This window comes from Paramisgurnus dabryanus, chromosome 2 (assembly GCF_030506205.2).
Source record: "Paramisgurnus dabryanus chromosome 2, PD_genome_1.1, whole genome shotgun sequence".
Taxonomy (NCBI): Eukaryota; Metazoa; Chordata; class Actinopteri; order Cypriniformes; family Cobitidae; genus Paramisgurnus; species Paramisgurnus dabryanus.
This window is the reverse complement of record NC_133338.1, coordinates 25,760,630-25,775,946: the sequence shown is the minus strand read 5'-3', so window position 1 is coordinate 25,775,946 and position 15,317 is coordinate 25,760,630. Positions and strand designations below refer to the sequence as shown.

The 15,317-nt window shown below is 34.5% G+C and overlaps 1 protein-coding gene across 2 annotated transcripts; it reads left to right on the top strand.

Moving 5' to 3' along the window:
* Positions 1–1,284: 1,284 nt before the first annotated feature.
* Positions 1,285–13,058, top strand: LOC135730865 (phospholipid scramblase 1-like). 2 transcript variants are annotated; one of them, XM_065248845.1, is made up of 9 exons: positions 1,285–1,421; positions 3,913–3,976; positions 7,304–7,489; positions 8,671–8,735; positions 8,825–8,867; positions 9,732–9,952; positions 10,251–10,412; positions 11,026–11,187; positions 11,574–13,058. In XM_065248845.1, exons 2-9 carry the CDS (start codon positions 3,964–3,966, stop codon positions 11,631–11,633), a joined length of 912 nt encoding a protein of 303 aa, XP_065104917.1. In that variant the 5' UTR covers positions 1,285–1,421; positions 3,913–3,963; the 3' UTR covers positions 11,634–13,058. The 2 variants fall into 2 exon arrangements, with proteins under 2 accessions (XP_065104917.1, XP_065104916.1); XM_065248844.2 differs by lacking the exon at positions 1,285–1,421 and adding an exon at positions 1,871–2,006.
* Positions 13,059–15,317: the final 2,259 nt, after the last annotated feature.

The window sequence follows — 15,317 nt, the reverse complement described above, 5'->3', positions numbered from 1 at the left end:
GTATAATTAATATGATGCAAAATATGAGGCATTTTAGTACATTTAATTATGTATACATATATATGCTTTATCAACAAAGAACAACAACCTTACATGCTGACTTGTGTGTTCTGTCACCATGCTAGACTCAGACTGTAGAAGCAAGAGATCAAAATGATACTATTCTCTTTTTGTGTGTAAACAAATAATGCCTCAGGGCAGTTTATCATTTAATACTTGTGAGTCTCAATATGCTCACATTAGATAGAAGTATTAAAATCCAAACGTGTTCTACTATTGGTCAATTGTTTGTTAAAACGGGTGAAAAATAAAATGTGACACTTTTGTACTGTCTATTATATGCAAAAAGAGCAACTTTGCATTTATTGTCCCAATACCCATGTAGTGCACTGTAGCTTCATGCGTCAGTATATACCAGGAACTGAACATGTTTTGGGTATATCCTATTATCCCGTTATGATAGATATATATAGAAACCACATCTATTTATTTTCCAAACACTGGGTTTATAATGAGAGTGATGATGATAAACAAACAGCTCGACCTAGCGAAACATTTATTTTAATCAATAGTGCTCAGTGGTGCCACCTGTCGAGAGATAAACAACCTGCATGGCAGTGGTTCGCTGTTTCACTTCAACCTCTCCATTGCCCACAACAACAATATTAAAAAGACCCTCCAATTACACTATTTCTACCCAATAGAAATAGAGCTTGGCATGACAGATGTAAGTTAGGGAAATAACCAATCAATAGCAAAGAAAAGTCATCATGAGGCTCCCATGGAAATTTGTTGAGGTGGGCCCCAGACCCCTAGTTGAAAAACACTGCTGTAGGGTTAATAAAATACATACTGTATGTGATATAAATCCTCAAATTTTTTTAAGCATTAAAAAAATACGAAATCTTATGAACACAATTCACGACGTTAAAACCAGATAATAGGGATGTAAATCCAGCTGTTGGTTTAGTAAATTACTGGGCTACATTATTACTTTAACACATCAGTTAATCTAGGCCTACATATTTTGGGTAAACACCTTTTACACAGCCTATTTAGCATAAGGTTGTGGATGATGCTATTTCTGGCGCTTTGGGCGTTATATGGTTTTCACGCTTTGCTCTCGGTATGCAAGCATTCATATACAAAAAAAAGTTTTGTAATGCAAAATGTCCCTTTTTTAACCCATTGTGCTTAATAGAAGTCATGTGGACACAGCACATGCGTCAGAAAAGGGGAGGAGATTAATTTCATAAAGTAAACGATCTTCGTTGGGCGTCGGTAGGTGATCAATGACAGTTAACATTTATTCTACAATCGGAAGTGTAAAGCGAAAAGTAAAAAAGGTCTAAAACGTTCTCGTTTTCAAAATCCTAGTCAGATTAACAACAACTGCTTTGTCAAGCCTGAGTGAGATAAATGTGAGTTTTCTTTATGTATTATAATGCTTTGCTTTTAGAAGTCACGGCTATGCAAAACAAATGGTTAGCGCTGTATATTTGTAGGCAATATAATCTGTTACAGAACTGATATCGTGCCTTAGGTCAGAATCACTAAATATATGCAATATTCTTTATAAAGTCAAGTTTGTCGATTACTTAACACCTATCAGTAAATAGCAGCCAATAAAATAGTATTATTCGATATATTTTGATATCGCAAAACAATAATATTTGTGTTTTAATTTTATTTAATCATTTTTGTGCACGCTTGTTAATTGATATTCTATTGCTATAGAATTACTATTCTATTTTTTACTCACATTTGCACGTTGTCAAGTGACATCGTATGACTATCGTATGAAACACTAATGCATTTTTTTTTTTTTTTTTTTTTGAAACACTAATGGATAGCCTTCGCCACACCCACTTGTGGACGTCACGGCTTTATCGTTTCTGTATATTTTCATACTAAACAACTTACGGTGGCTTGGCACGCACATTGTTCACCGATTTCATCTGTTTAAACCGTTCCAGTTGGTTTTGCGTGTTCATTCGCGTTTAAATGTACACTGATTTTTACAGTAGCAGTTTTAACATAAAGTGGCATGGCATCTTACGCACAGAAGCCACTGGCACGTGCCACTATGTTTAGTGGCACTTCCGGTTTCCATTGGCTCGTACCAGTGGCTCGTCGAGTGGCACTTCCGGTGTCCAGTGGCTCATGCCACTTTTTAGTGGCTCGTCGAGTGGCACTTCCGATGGCCAGTGGCTCATACCACTCCGTTTGGTTGCTCGTACACTGACACATGTCAGTAAAACTTAGGTTTGATTGAGGCATGTGGCACTGATAGTCACCGATCGATCATTACAGATCCGAGCGTAACTTATGCGTGCTGCTGCTATGTTCATTTAATTGTGACACAATGATTTTGTGTGTCCTTTCTGACTCTGATGTTTCAGGTAACCGAATGCGTAAATTGAGTCGAGAGCTAAATATATCATATTGACGCTCATTCATAAAGGAATTGTATGATCACAATATTTAAAATGGAAATGCATAATATGCAAAGTGTTTTCATTTAATAAAGCACAGCATTTGTCTGAGCCATGGTCGTGTGAACATTGTGCCTTTTCTTAATATTTAATCAGTTTTTGTAAATCTTTTTTTTTAAAGTAGTATGCCTAATTTAATTGAGTCTACTAGATACCCTTTAAATGAAAGACGAGATCGAAGAAAAAAACTGACTCCTCCTTAAAGCATACTGTCGGCAACATTTAGATCCAATGAAATGCATAAAATAAAGGAAAAAACAGTGTTTGATTTAATCGTTTGTAAATTGTATTGCTAAGTGCTTTGTAAATCTGTTTTGCTTTGAAATAATCCAACAATTTATTTAAAATAATGACCATCTCATAAATGTTGTGAAATAATAATTTGTTCAAACCCTTATTTCTTATAGACAACAATCTATATAGACTATATAAAATGTAATTTTGAAGGGCACGTGACGTATCTGCACTGTCAACATCGTGTAAATATCAAGTTGTAATAAAATAAAATAAATATCAAGTTGTAAAATATGTAATAGGACATTGTTTTTAAACATAAACATGGTTAGACTGACACCTACTGTTTTGGCGTGCATGTGTGTAAATGCGGTGCTTTGCAGAAAAAAAATATTATAATATTCTGCGAGATTCTTATAAATGACACTTTTTATTAAATACAACACATTGGCACTGTTTACAAATAAAAACATGGCACTCACAGACTACATTTTCACAAATAATACAATTAGAAAATGTATATTTAAAACTATTATACAATATACAATATAGCTCAGACAAATGTTGTGCTTTATTAAATATATAAAATATTTGCCTTCCCATTTTAAATATTTACATTTTTAATACTTAATTTTTGAATTATGATCATACGATCATCAAAATGTCCTTTTTAGCTCTCGATGCATTTCAAACATTCGGTTACCGGAAACACCAGACAGTCAAAAAGGACACACAAAATCATTGTGTCACAAATGAATGAACATAGCAGCAGCACGCGTAAGTTACTTTCGGTTCTGTAATGATCGATCGGTGAATATCAGTGCCACATGCCTCAATCCAACAGACCTAAGTTTTACTGACATGTGTCAGTAGACAAGCCACAAACGGAATGGTATGAGCCACTGGACATCGGAAGTGCCACTCGACGAGCCACCACTAAACAGTGTCATGAGCCACTGGACACCGGACGTGCCACTCGACGAGCCACTGGTACGAGCCAATTGAAACCGGAAGTGCCACAAAACATAGTGGCACGTGCCACTGGCTTCTGTGCGTAAGATGCCATGCCACTTAATGTTAAAACCCCTTCTCGATTTTTATCTCAATATGGACTTCTTTCTGACCTGTTTAACCTGTTTCCACTTACAAAAACAATCTCTTTATATTTTCTTCGCCCACATAGTGACTCGCTCCGGACTGAGAGGAGGCCATTAAAACATATTCTTACTTCAACATGTCTGGACCAGGTAACGCTATTCTTTACATTTCCTTAAACAAAAAAACATTGGATATTTGTGTATTTGTGTTTTAGATGTGGTGCAACAGATAAATACAAAGATGTAAATTGCATGTTCTACATTTTCTGCAGTAATAGTCTATTAATGTTTGAATTAGATTTAATTTACAGTATGATATATTGTATGTTTTAATTGCCTTTGGTTTTTAATGGTTTTAAAGGTGTCTTTTGGTGAAATATAATCTTTCCCTAGAGTTCAACAGGAAAGGGATACAGGAAATAAAGACAGGATGTTAGTGTTTCACTTTCACTGATTTCCACAGGATGTTCAATTATAGCATCTTGTGTTAAATTATTTCAATGTTCTACTACAAATCTGGTCAAAGATCTGTCTTTGCTAAAGATTTTTTCTGTTCCACCCAAAACTATGAATACAGCTGAACATTATGCACCTCACATTTAACCTCCTAAGACCTGGCGTGTCATTGCATTCCATTTTTTTGTTGTTTAACCTTAATACTTAATTCTGTGTAACTGGATCCTGTTGTACACAAACGTGGACAATTACACTGCTTTATGTTCAAAGAAAAATATTTTTTTATTATATTTTTTTGGTTCCTAATCCCAAATAGCTGGAAGAAATCTGAAAAAAAGACAAACCAAAGTTTGGGTCTTAGGAGGTTAATGATCATAGATAAAGAACTATGACTACTATGGGAATAGATGTTAGGACTCCGATGATAGTTCACTTTAAAATACTCCCATACTAACTGAACCTATCAGCCATTTTATAAGAAAGTGAGTGAGTGAAATACACTAACACTAACTTCTGATTTATATTCACGTGTAAGTCATTAATCCAAAGCATGACTCTGTCAGTCAGTTTCAAAAGGTTTTGTAATCCTTTGTCTTTTAGAGTGAGGTGATACCAGTAATGTTTATTTAAATAGAAAAGAAAACTGGTATTGCAGGATGATCTAGTATACTAAAGGTTGTTAAACTCCCTCATTACTCGGTCAAGGTGTAAAAGCTACTACCATACAGAAACTTTGTCCTTATGACTGAGGTGTTTTGCTTTCCCCTTTTTATATGTTTTGGGCATATATTTTAATGTCTACTTGTCTGTAATATTTCAAAAGCCTTTCTGAAACCATCTTATTTCATATTTCTGTGAAAGCATAATCTATACATAATCTAACTCACTGTGCTGCCCTCTACACTGAACACACACTTCTCAATCATGGTAACAATGAACAAACATTATTCTTTTAAAATAACTCTAAATACAACATATAACTAACATTAACAACATAACATAAATAAAGCCAGCAAACATTAAAACAGTCATCTTTTTTAGTCAATATTAACCAAAGAAGTGAACATGTCGCAATGCATTGTTTTTTTGTATTGCTTGTTCAGATTACTCAGTTTGGCAAGTTGGGTGAACGAATTGGACAAAAGCTTATATATCCAAGTCCAGTCAACAAAAAAATATTTGTTAGCTGAATGATTATGCTTTTTTCATTCAGTGAACACAAAATAATGAATTGACGCCCTTCAACAAAGAAATCTTTGTTCAAGTTACTTAATTTTCTTTGTTGAATGAACATTTTAAATTTTTTACAGTGCACAAAAACAGTTTAGTCCAACTAATGACAATGATTTTAGTATGATAAACCATAATATATACATTTCATTAATAAAATGACAAGGAAAATAAAAACTAATAAAAGAAAAGAAATAAATGTATTTCCCCTCATATTTTCTTTTAAAATATGTTGGTGGGTCCCAGGATAGATTAGACCAATTCAAGTGAGTCATGAAATTAAAAGTTTGTGAACCCCTCTTGTAGACGATACTTAATTGTGGATACAGGATATCAGTATGGTAGAATAATACTGCTACAGATGTAGTGTTTGTGAATGCTTTTAAATGTCTGCATGCATGGGTGAAAAATTATCATAAGAAAAAGCGACATTTGTTTTATGAAAGTAGAGGCATGTAACCAGAACAGTGAGCTAGCATAATGAAAGCAGCTTTAAGTTGTATGTGGTAGGCCTTGAAAATCAAATTAGAAACGATCAGGCATGTAGATGCAATGTGAGTTCATCTGGTTTGCCGGGCAACTCAGACATCACGTGAAAGCACTCAGTGAATGAAAGGACAGAAGATGATGGATGTTGAAAAGTGCTTTCCTTTTCTTCAAACATTGCATACATCCATCATTCATCAGTAAGCTTCATAACTTCAGCAAGAAGGTATCATGAATAAAGCACATCACATTAGTGAAAATAATCCTTCATGCGCTGTAGGTCGAGTGTCTCTTGAATAATTCCTCTGTGTTGATGCTCGGGAATTCTAGGATTATGTTCAATAAATGAACGTATATACTTGGTTCTTTGATTGATCACATTCATGCTTAACAGGGAAATTTTTTTGTGATTTTGTTTTATTTTTAATATAAGCTGATAGATAGATTTACCTAGCACTGGGACTCTCCCCATAACAGAATATCCACAAATCTGTTGTAATGACCTTTGTGCTGATAAACAGAAATGTCTTCAGCCTGCTCCCGAAGAAAAGGACTATTCTCTTTGCCTAATGGCTATCAATACTGAATAGACCGTGTCTCCCTTGTGTCTGGTTGTCTCGTCTTGAAAATATCATTATGGCTGAATGTGCCATTATGGTTGAGGATATACTGTCCATATAAGTCATTTCAGAGAATTGTTTCTAAACGCATTATAAATGTTTGAAAGTCTTTGAACCGTTTTTCCACATTTTCCACACAAGTCGTCCTGCGCATGCCCTGGCTGCAAACTGACATGTATGAGTTACAATTAGTTCACAATACACTGCATGCTATCCCCCTGGTGGAGGAATTTTAATGGCGTGGACCAGTTTGCGGAAGAGCTTGGTGCATTTGATTAACAAATTTCATCAGACGACTCTGATTTGAAGTTCAAAAGGCTTACTTGATAATAAATAGACAAATACCCATGTAAATAAACCACAGAGTGTCTAAAGTTCTGACTTAAAGCCATGATCTAAATTTACTGTATTATGATGTATGCAAAATCAGAGACACTCTTAGAACAGATGTGTTAAAAACAACACATCAGTGTTAGTTTAGGGACAACACACCAAATGCATTGTCCCAGAATCCACACATATGTGTTATTATTAAAACAACACTTTTTGTGTTACTTTTAACACCAATTGTGTTTTATTTTAACAAAATGACACATAACGTGTTAAAATGACAAATAATATGTTAAAAGCATAACACAAAAAAAGTGTCAGAAAATTAACAGTTTTTTTGTATTTTATTTATCAGGCTATCCATCGCCAAACCAACCTCCATATTCCATGTCCCCTTATCCCATGGGAGGCTATGGAGATCCTGGGCAGGCTGCCCCACCACCCGGATTTCAAGTAGGGTATCATTCAGTTTCAGATCAGCCGGTCATGTATCAGCCTGGTCCAGCTAGTTCACAATCTCAACATGGACAACAGTATGGAGGTAAACATATAGAGAAACATAAATAAATATTTTAGTGTGTGTATATATTAATATTGTATTGTAACAACAGCCGCCCGATTTTTTGATCTGTTTGAGTTTGCTTTATTTCTTCTTACAGCTAAAAAGTGATTAAACTGAAATAATTGTTATTCCACTAGATTCATTGTTAATCATTTAGGTCCGCTGTTTACTTATGCGCATAATTGGATAACAAACCTTGGTGTTTTTCTAGATCCTGTGTTGGGTCTATTACTAAAAACAAGAGTTTTTTTTTAAAACATCTTTTAAAGAAGATTTTAGCAATGATTATTTATGCATTATAACATCAAAGGTGGACTACTGTTATTCCCTCTGTCTGGTATTGCATTGAATTGCTCCAGATTATTTGTAAATGATGTCAATCAAGTGTGGCAGCCAGATTACTGAATGGCACCAGTAAACATGACTTTGACCTGCCCATTGACTTAAACATTTTCCTATTAGTTTTAAAAGCTTTTTGTCCACTTGGCCTAAGTGCTGCATTAAGATCTCTTCGATCTTCTAGTCAATTACTGCTTTTAGTCTCTCGTTCATGTTTTAAAGTCAAAGGTGATCAGGCTTTCTCAATATCTGCTCCTAGGCTCCCTTTTCCTGCACTTCCTCCTCAATCACTATGTTTAAATCCTCTATGAAGAACCACTTTATTTAATGGTTTGTTTTATACCTTTTTAGTTTTAAGCGCTGTTTTTAAATGTGCTTAATAAATAAATAAACTAAACTTTATTAAAATATTTAAAAAAATTATCTTAAGGGATAGTGTTCTTAAAATACATGTCCTGATTAAACTGCCTGGGTTTATTTAAGCAATAATTAAAGACTGGCCATTAAATTATTTGAATGATATCTCACTAGCCCACATATTACACGACTACTTGCCACATGTAAATATATGAAACCAAAATATTGACTTGAAATGGCAACTGACCAATTAGAAACAAGTATTCCAGAAAGCACTGTAATAATTAGTTTTAACTTTAGCTCATGTGTGCCGCTTAAATTAAATTGGCAGATAGTCATTTAAAATATTAAACTAATATGCTAATTTGTGGATTTCATAGCACTTTAAAAAGTTTTGTACTGTAAAGACAATGCAATATGTTTATTGCTGACTAATGAATTATTTTTCTCACGACTTTCTTCAGCCCCTGCACCTGCACCTGCGTCAGTGCCCGCCGGAGTGCCACCTGGTCTGGAGTACCTCACTCAGGTGCGCTTACCTCACCCTCGCTCTTATTGTGCTACTGAACTTGTATATAAGGTTTTTTTTATTTAATTCATATACCCTGTGTGTTTCAGATTGATCAGATCCTTATTCACCAGAAAGTGGAGTTATTAGAAGGTGAGACTTTATTTGTTTTTAGGTTTAATTTCAACACAAAGAGAAAGGATTAACTTTGACATTGTTTATCAGAGCTCTGAATGAAACATGACACTATAAGAAAATAGGTATATGCAAGTATTTACATTAAGCAAATACAAACAATTACGTAGTAGGTATTCAAATCATTTAAATGGAAAACAAAATGGAAACATTGTTTTAAAATATGTTTTTTTTCTGTCTCAAGATGGGAAGGAACAATGCAAACGTTATATAGTCAATAGTAGCATTACAACAAAATACAGCTAGACAAATCTTTAGCTTTCCCTAAGTATCATATTAATGCACACATATCAATGTTTTAATTAAATGACAAACAACAATCATCCCAATAAATTGTGCAACTTGCCTCCTACACTATCATTGTATCATTGATGATTATTCATTTCACCTTGTTTTAATAAAGCAAAACAACAATATATTGTACAGTAGAGATTACAAAATGAGAGAATATGCCAATATTCTTTTAGTGTGTTTTACAATATACCCAAGGCACTTTAACAAAAACTTTTATTTTGTGGAAAACACTGATCAAAATTAACAGTAACCATTGTAGCACAAATGGAGATTTCAGGCATTTTTTTAAGGATTACAGTTGTCAACATTTAGTTAAATTGAGGACTTTGTTTATAGGGCATAAACCTTGAGACTCCCAGTATAATTATTGTGTTGATATATAAACACTAAAAATCTATGGGAGCATTGAACCATCTGAAAGTATTTTGTTGACGATCACAGTAATGTAGTGAACCTTTCTTATATATTAAACAAGTTAAATTAGAAAATGTGATCAAACTTTTCTGCATATTTCTCTGTCCTCGACAGCATTCATTGGCTTTGAAACCAATAACAAATATGAGGTCAAAAACAGCCTGGGCCAGAAGATCTACTCTGCCAAAGAGAAAAATGACTGCTGCACGCGTAACTGCTGTGGTGCACTGCGCAGCTTTGACATGAAGATCAAAGATAATAGTGACCGAGAGGTCATACGGCTCATTCGACCTTACCGCTGTGTCACCTGTTGGTGCCCCTGCTGCCTGCAAGAGGTATAACTACATGTCATATCAATTATCAATGCTAATGTAAAGATAAAAGAAGAAAATAAAATCTGAGTTATAAATAGTATAAGGAGGTAATGGAGTCTTGTAGTCTTTACTTAACAGCTTCAATTATGCCTATTTATGTACACACATCAGTTGGCTCAGAAGGCAATGTGTGCATCACTAGACATTATAGATTTATTATGCATATAAATAGAAAAGAGCTAATTCCCTAACTAAAACACATCTGTCTATTCTCTTAAACCATCTGTCACTAAGACTTATGTAAACATTTCACCTTCAGCTCGAGGTGCAGGCGCCCCCAGGAACGACCATAGGATATGTAAAACAGGACTGGCACCCATGCTACCCAAAATTCTCAATTCAGGGAGCAAACAAGGAGACATTGATGAAGCTCGACGGGCCCTGCTTGGCCTGTAACTGCTGTAGTGACGTGAACTTTGAGGTAATTTTTTTAACTAAGATAGATATTTGGAGACCCCTGGTATAGTGTGTACATTATAAAGTGTATGTGTTAATATGGGGTAAGGTATCATTGGCTAAAGAAGCTCAAAATATGAATTATGTTCTCACGCGTTCGTATCATTTAACTTCACATTTACCCAAAGGAGTCATTTGAATTACTCTTCAAAAATAACATGACTCATTTTTTCTCATATACATCTGGAGTGGCATTTCATGTTTGGATGAGCTTTTCTTTTAAATACCCTCACTGGCTTACTGTGTGACAATGCTTTCAATGTGGATAGCAGGCACTGGTACATCTTGGGCTGCCAACCTGATTGTTTTGGGTTGAATGGACACACGACTAAACAAATGCACATTGTTTTCAAATTTTCCAAGAAAACTGCATTGTTACATCTGTCTGCTTGGGAGAGTTGGTGTGGATGGAAGGCTAAATAGAAACAGAGATGCATGTTCAACTTTATTTAGACTAATGCAGATGTAACGCTAAAGGACGGCGGCCCTCCAGAATCAGGACTCGAGACCTTTTATACAGCACGTGCAAACATAACATTGTGCTAGTTTTTCACTATAGGCTTTATTTCTTTATTTAGCTAAAAGGCAAGGATGGTGGGCAGTCTATTGGCCGAATCAGTAAGCAGTGGAGCGGACTGTTAAAGGAGGCCTTCACTGACGCTGATAACTTTGGCATCAAGTTTCCTTTAGACATGGATGTGAAGATGAAGGCTGTACTTATGGGTGCCGCTTTCCTTATTGTAAGTATTCAGCTAATAGCACACTTCAACTCTTTTTACCATGTTGTAAAGTAGCTTAGATAACTCAAGGAACTCCATTCAGAGCAGTTTAAATGGATGAAAAGTTTTGTTTCTCTTGTTAATCTGATGTCACACTGATAAAGCCCCGACCACGGATACTCAGTGATAAACATTTTGGACATGCTGTAACAAATGATATGTGGGGTATTTTTTAGCTGAAACTTCACAGACACATTCTAGGCACACCATGCCCTTTATACATTTTCTTTAAAAAAGTAAAGTGTATTTTGTTGATATATTATGTACCACAAATCAGATACACAAGAACAGTATTTTTACTAGGTATCTGCACTGACTCAACAGTCTTTGTTTTTTTTCTCTCATAGGATTTCATTTTCTTTGAACAAGTTGGAAACTCCAAACAGCGCAATACTGTGTTTTCTTAAGCATGTTTCCAATTAGTAACTTAGGAAGGAACTTTTATTAGTAACCAAAAACTACATAAAGCTGCCGCTCCAAGTCAAAGGAATGTTCATGGTCATTTTGTATTGCAAAATTTACAATGATAGTCATCCTACCATAAGTGCCTGTTGACTGGGTGCCTTTTAAAAGATCATGGCATAGAAAAATACAAATCACTGATACAGAAGCAGCTGACATTTGTTTGTCAATTGTTTTTGTTCTTAATTTTTTTGCTATATAATAGTCACATACAACCTTATACACATGTCTAGGTATTTTAGGATTATGTTATATAGTAATCATGTTTACCTGCAAAATAATGTGAATGTTTTGTGTGGATAAGGCAAAGAAATCAGTTTGTTTATACATTACAGGTTGAAAATTATTTACAGTACCCATTCAGAAATAACGTTAAAGTCAGTAAACATGTATTGGAAGCATTTCTGTAATTTTCCTCATAGGCTTGATCACATAAAACTGCAGTTATTTAGATTCAGGGTTTTTTTTTATACAGGACACACACTGCAAAAACAAAGGTGCCAAAATAGGTTTTTGCAGATATGCCATAGAAGAACCTTTTTTCTTATCTTGTTAAGTTATGAAGCAATATGACAAGCTAGTCATAGACTCTATATCAGCATATTTGTATTTCGGCCCAAGGCTGCAGGCCATGAAGTCATACTGATATAGTGAATAACAGCGTGACTCTGATTGTGATATTACTGTTCTGCCAATTTCTACCAAGATGAAATCAATATCGGGTATTTTTTTAGACAATATGAAGTACAAAGGGCAGATAAAAGTGTATCGCCAAACTAGTTTCTACCTAACTACCCAAGAGCCTTGAAGAACCTTTCTGATGTTTCATGTAAGTTATAGGATCTTCCTCACTGACAAACAGCAGCTCAAGAACTTTTATCTTTAGGAGTGAGAAGTCAGGCATATTATAAATGATCAGTTGCAGTACTGCAGTTTTTAACTATTTCGACTGGTGATTTTTACACTTAATCAACATAATACAAACATTTAAGATTGAATAACAACTCTTCATCAGCATATAAAGTTTGGTGCAGGTGTACATTGCAAATTATACATAGATATTCCAACTGGTTCAATATCTTGATTTGAAGTGAATATAAAACGTCCTTATCTGCATATTATGTTATGTATGTGTGTTTTTTGTGTTTTTTCTTATAGTATATAATATCAATGTAATGTTATAAATATACAGACATTGAATGGTTATATTGATTTGTATGATGTATTACAACTGTGTCTAGAATAAAGTCAGTGGCATGCATGTGTAGAGCCTATACTACTTTATATTGCCAAGTAATAGATAAAAATATGTAAACTGTTCAGAAATGAAGAGAAAGACCTGAAAAAATAAATAAATGATTAAACAATCATTTGTATTCTTTTTTTTTTAAACCAAATCAGGAAAAAGCATTTCCCATTATATCTGCATAAGAGGTCATCTATTGGTTTGAGAATACAACTTGCACACAAATTTTCCACAAAATGTACATTACACACTAAAAACATCCACACCAACGTCAGAAATAAAGGTTCAAAACTGTACTTTTTCTGTCACTGGGGCTGTACCCTAAGTTTTCATTTGGTAACTTTACAGGAATACAAACAGAATACAAGTTTGGGTAGATTACCATACCTTAAGGACCTACATTGTTAGAAAAAAGTCAAAATATGTACCCTAGCTGGCAGTGGGGCAATTGCCTTCATCCTTTAAGAAGGCATTTGTATGGAGCATTAGGTACAGATGTGTAAGCATTTATGTACCTTTGAGATACTAATATGTATTTTTGAGGTACTAATAAGCTCTCTTTGCAGTCCCAGTATGTACCTCTGAGGTACTAAAATGAAATCCTTAGGTGCAAACATGTACTTTTTGAAAGGGTACAGCCCCAGTGACAGAAAAGGTACAGTTTTGTACCTTTATTTCTGACAGTATATCATGAAGTTAAAACAACTTGGTATTGCAAGTTAATTCAACATACTTTTTAAAGTTTTGACTTGTGATAAGTTGACATAACTGCTAAAAACAAGTTAAAATTGTCTATTAACGTAACATAAAAATAAGTTAATTAGACATAATTTTTTACATTGTATAGTACTTATGTAATTGTTTAAGATACCCAACAAATGCTGAGGCAGTCATCTAGATGCACTTGTCCAACCTGTTAACCTATTGTACTTAAAGGGGACATATTATGAAAATATGACTTTTTCCATGTTTAAGTGCTATAATTGGGTCCCCAGTGCTTCTATCAACCTAGAAAATAGGAAAAAACAACAACCCAGTAACTCTGTTTGGGTAGCCATTCTTTGCTAGCATGTGAAAAATAAGGTCGTTCAGATTTTGCCTGTTTTGTGAGGTGGGTTGCTAGGCCGATTACAATAATACCGCCCCTTTATCTGCCCTTATCCAACCACAGCACTGCCATTTAGTGCAGAGAGAAAGATTGAGAGAGAAAAAAATAAGTGACAGCACAATTGAGTTTCAATTGCAACAAACCACAACCATTACGATCAATGTTTGCATTTCATCAGCTCATTTGCATTTTACAGGACACACCCAAAAATAGCAAATGTTTACTCAGGCCTACAAGGTGGCAATTTTAACATGCTATAATAAATTATCTGTAGAGTATTTAGAGCTAAAACTTAAAATACGCACTTTGGGGACACCTAATACTTATTTAACATCTTTTAAAAAAATCTCATAATATGACCCTGTTAATATTTCATAAAAATTTTAGATGGTAGTTAAATGTTTTAAAGGATTTATGTTAAATATGAACTGAGGTATTCTTCTGAACTGTATACTGTTAAGTCTTTGTGTAGTGTGCTAAATTATGAGTCCATTAGTTTGAACATAAGCAATATATTAGAATTCTAGGGATAATGTTATAAAAGTTATATGATTGTTTTATTGCATTTTAATACTTTAACTTATTACTCACAACATCCAGTCTGACATCAAGAACAGCATCATTAAACACTGAGGTATTCTAAAACCAAACTAAAACCAAACGTGTCGGTTTGATTTTCAAGGGAATGCACAACCTGATCAAATTATATTCTGTCCATAATGCATTGTAAATAGCATTGTAAATGTCTTGTGGATCTATCCTCCCCACTTCACTCACTGTCTTGCTGGTGGAAACAGTCGAGGAGATGGACGGAGTTGATGGAAGACGAGGAGGAGGAGATCGATTATGACCTGCTATATGATGAGTAGACTTCATTGCCCTTGACCTTTTGACCTTTGATTAGAATCACTTTTTTCTATTTCAGTTTATTCTAATGGGGATTTGTTATATCCTATATACACATATGTGACTATATGAGTGTTTTTCTGTTTTGTTCCAATAAATATAATACCAAAATAACAGTTTGAATAGTAACTCCTTATTATGGAATATAATAATTTGGAGCAACATGTGACACTATTTCAAGTAGGGATCATCAATATTTACTTCTTAGACATCTTAAATACTGTAAAAATACAAAAGTTAGAAAACATATATCGATAGGGTCCTGTCATGAATGGACTCCTGCTCTGCTTCCGAATCGCCACCAGAGGGAGCCATTCCCCGAACACTAACTTTGTCCTGCACTGCATTTCCCACAAACCCATGCTATAG

Excerpts from the sequence above, each read along its gene's own strand:
- LOC135730865 (XM_065248845.1), top strand. Across the intron at positions 8,868-9,731 it reads GAAAGTGGAGTTATTAGAAG|CATTCATTGGCTTTGAAACC; the intron begins GTGAGACTTTAT and ends TGTCCTCGACAG. Across the intron at positions 9,953-10,250 it reads GCCCCTGCTGCCTGCAAGAG|CTCGAGGTGCAGGCGCCCCC; the intron begins GTATAACTACAT and ends TTTCACCTTCAG.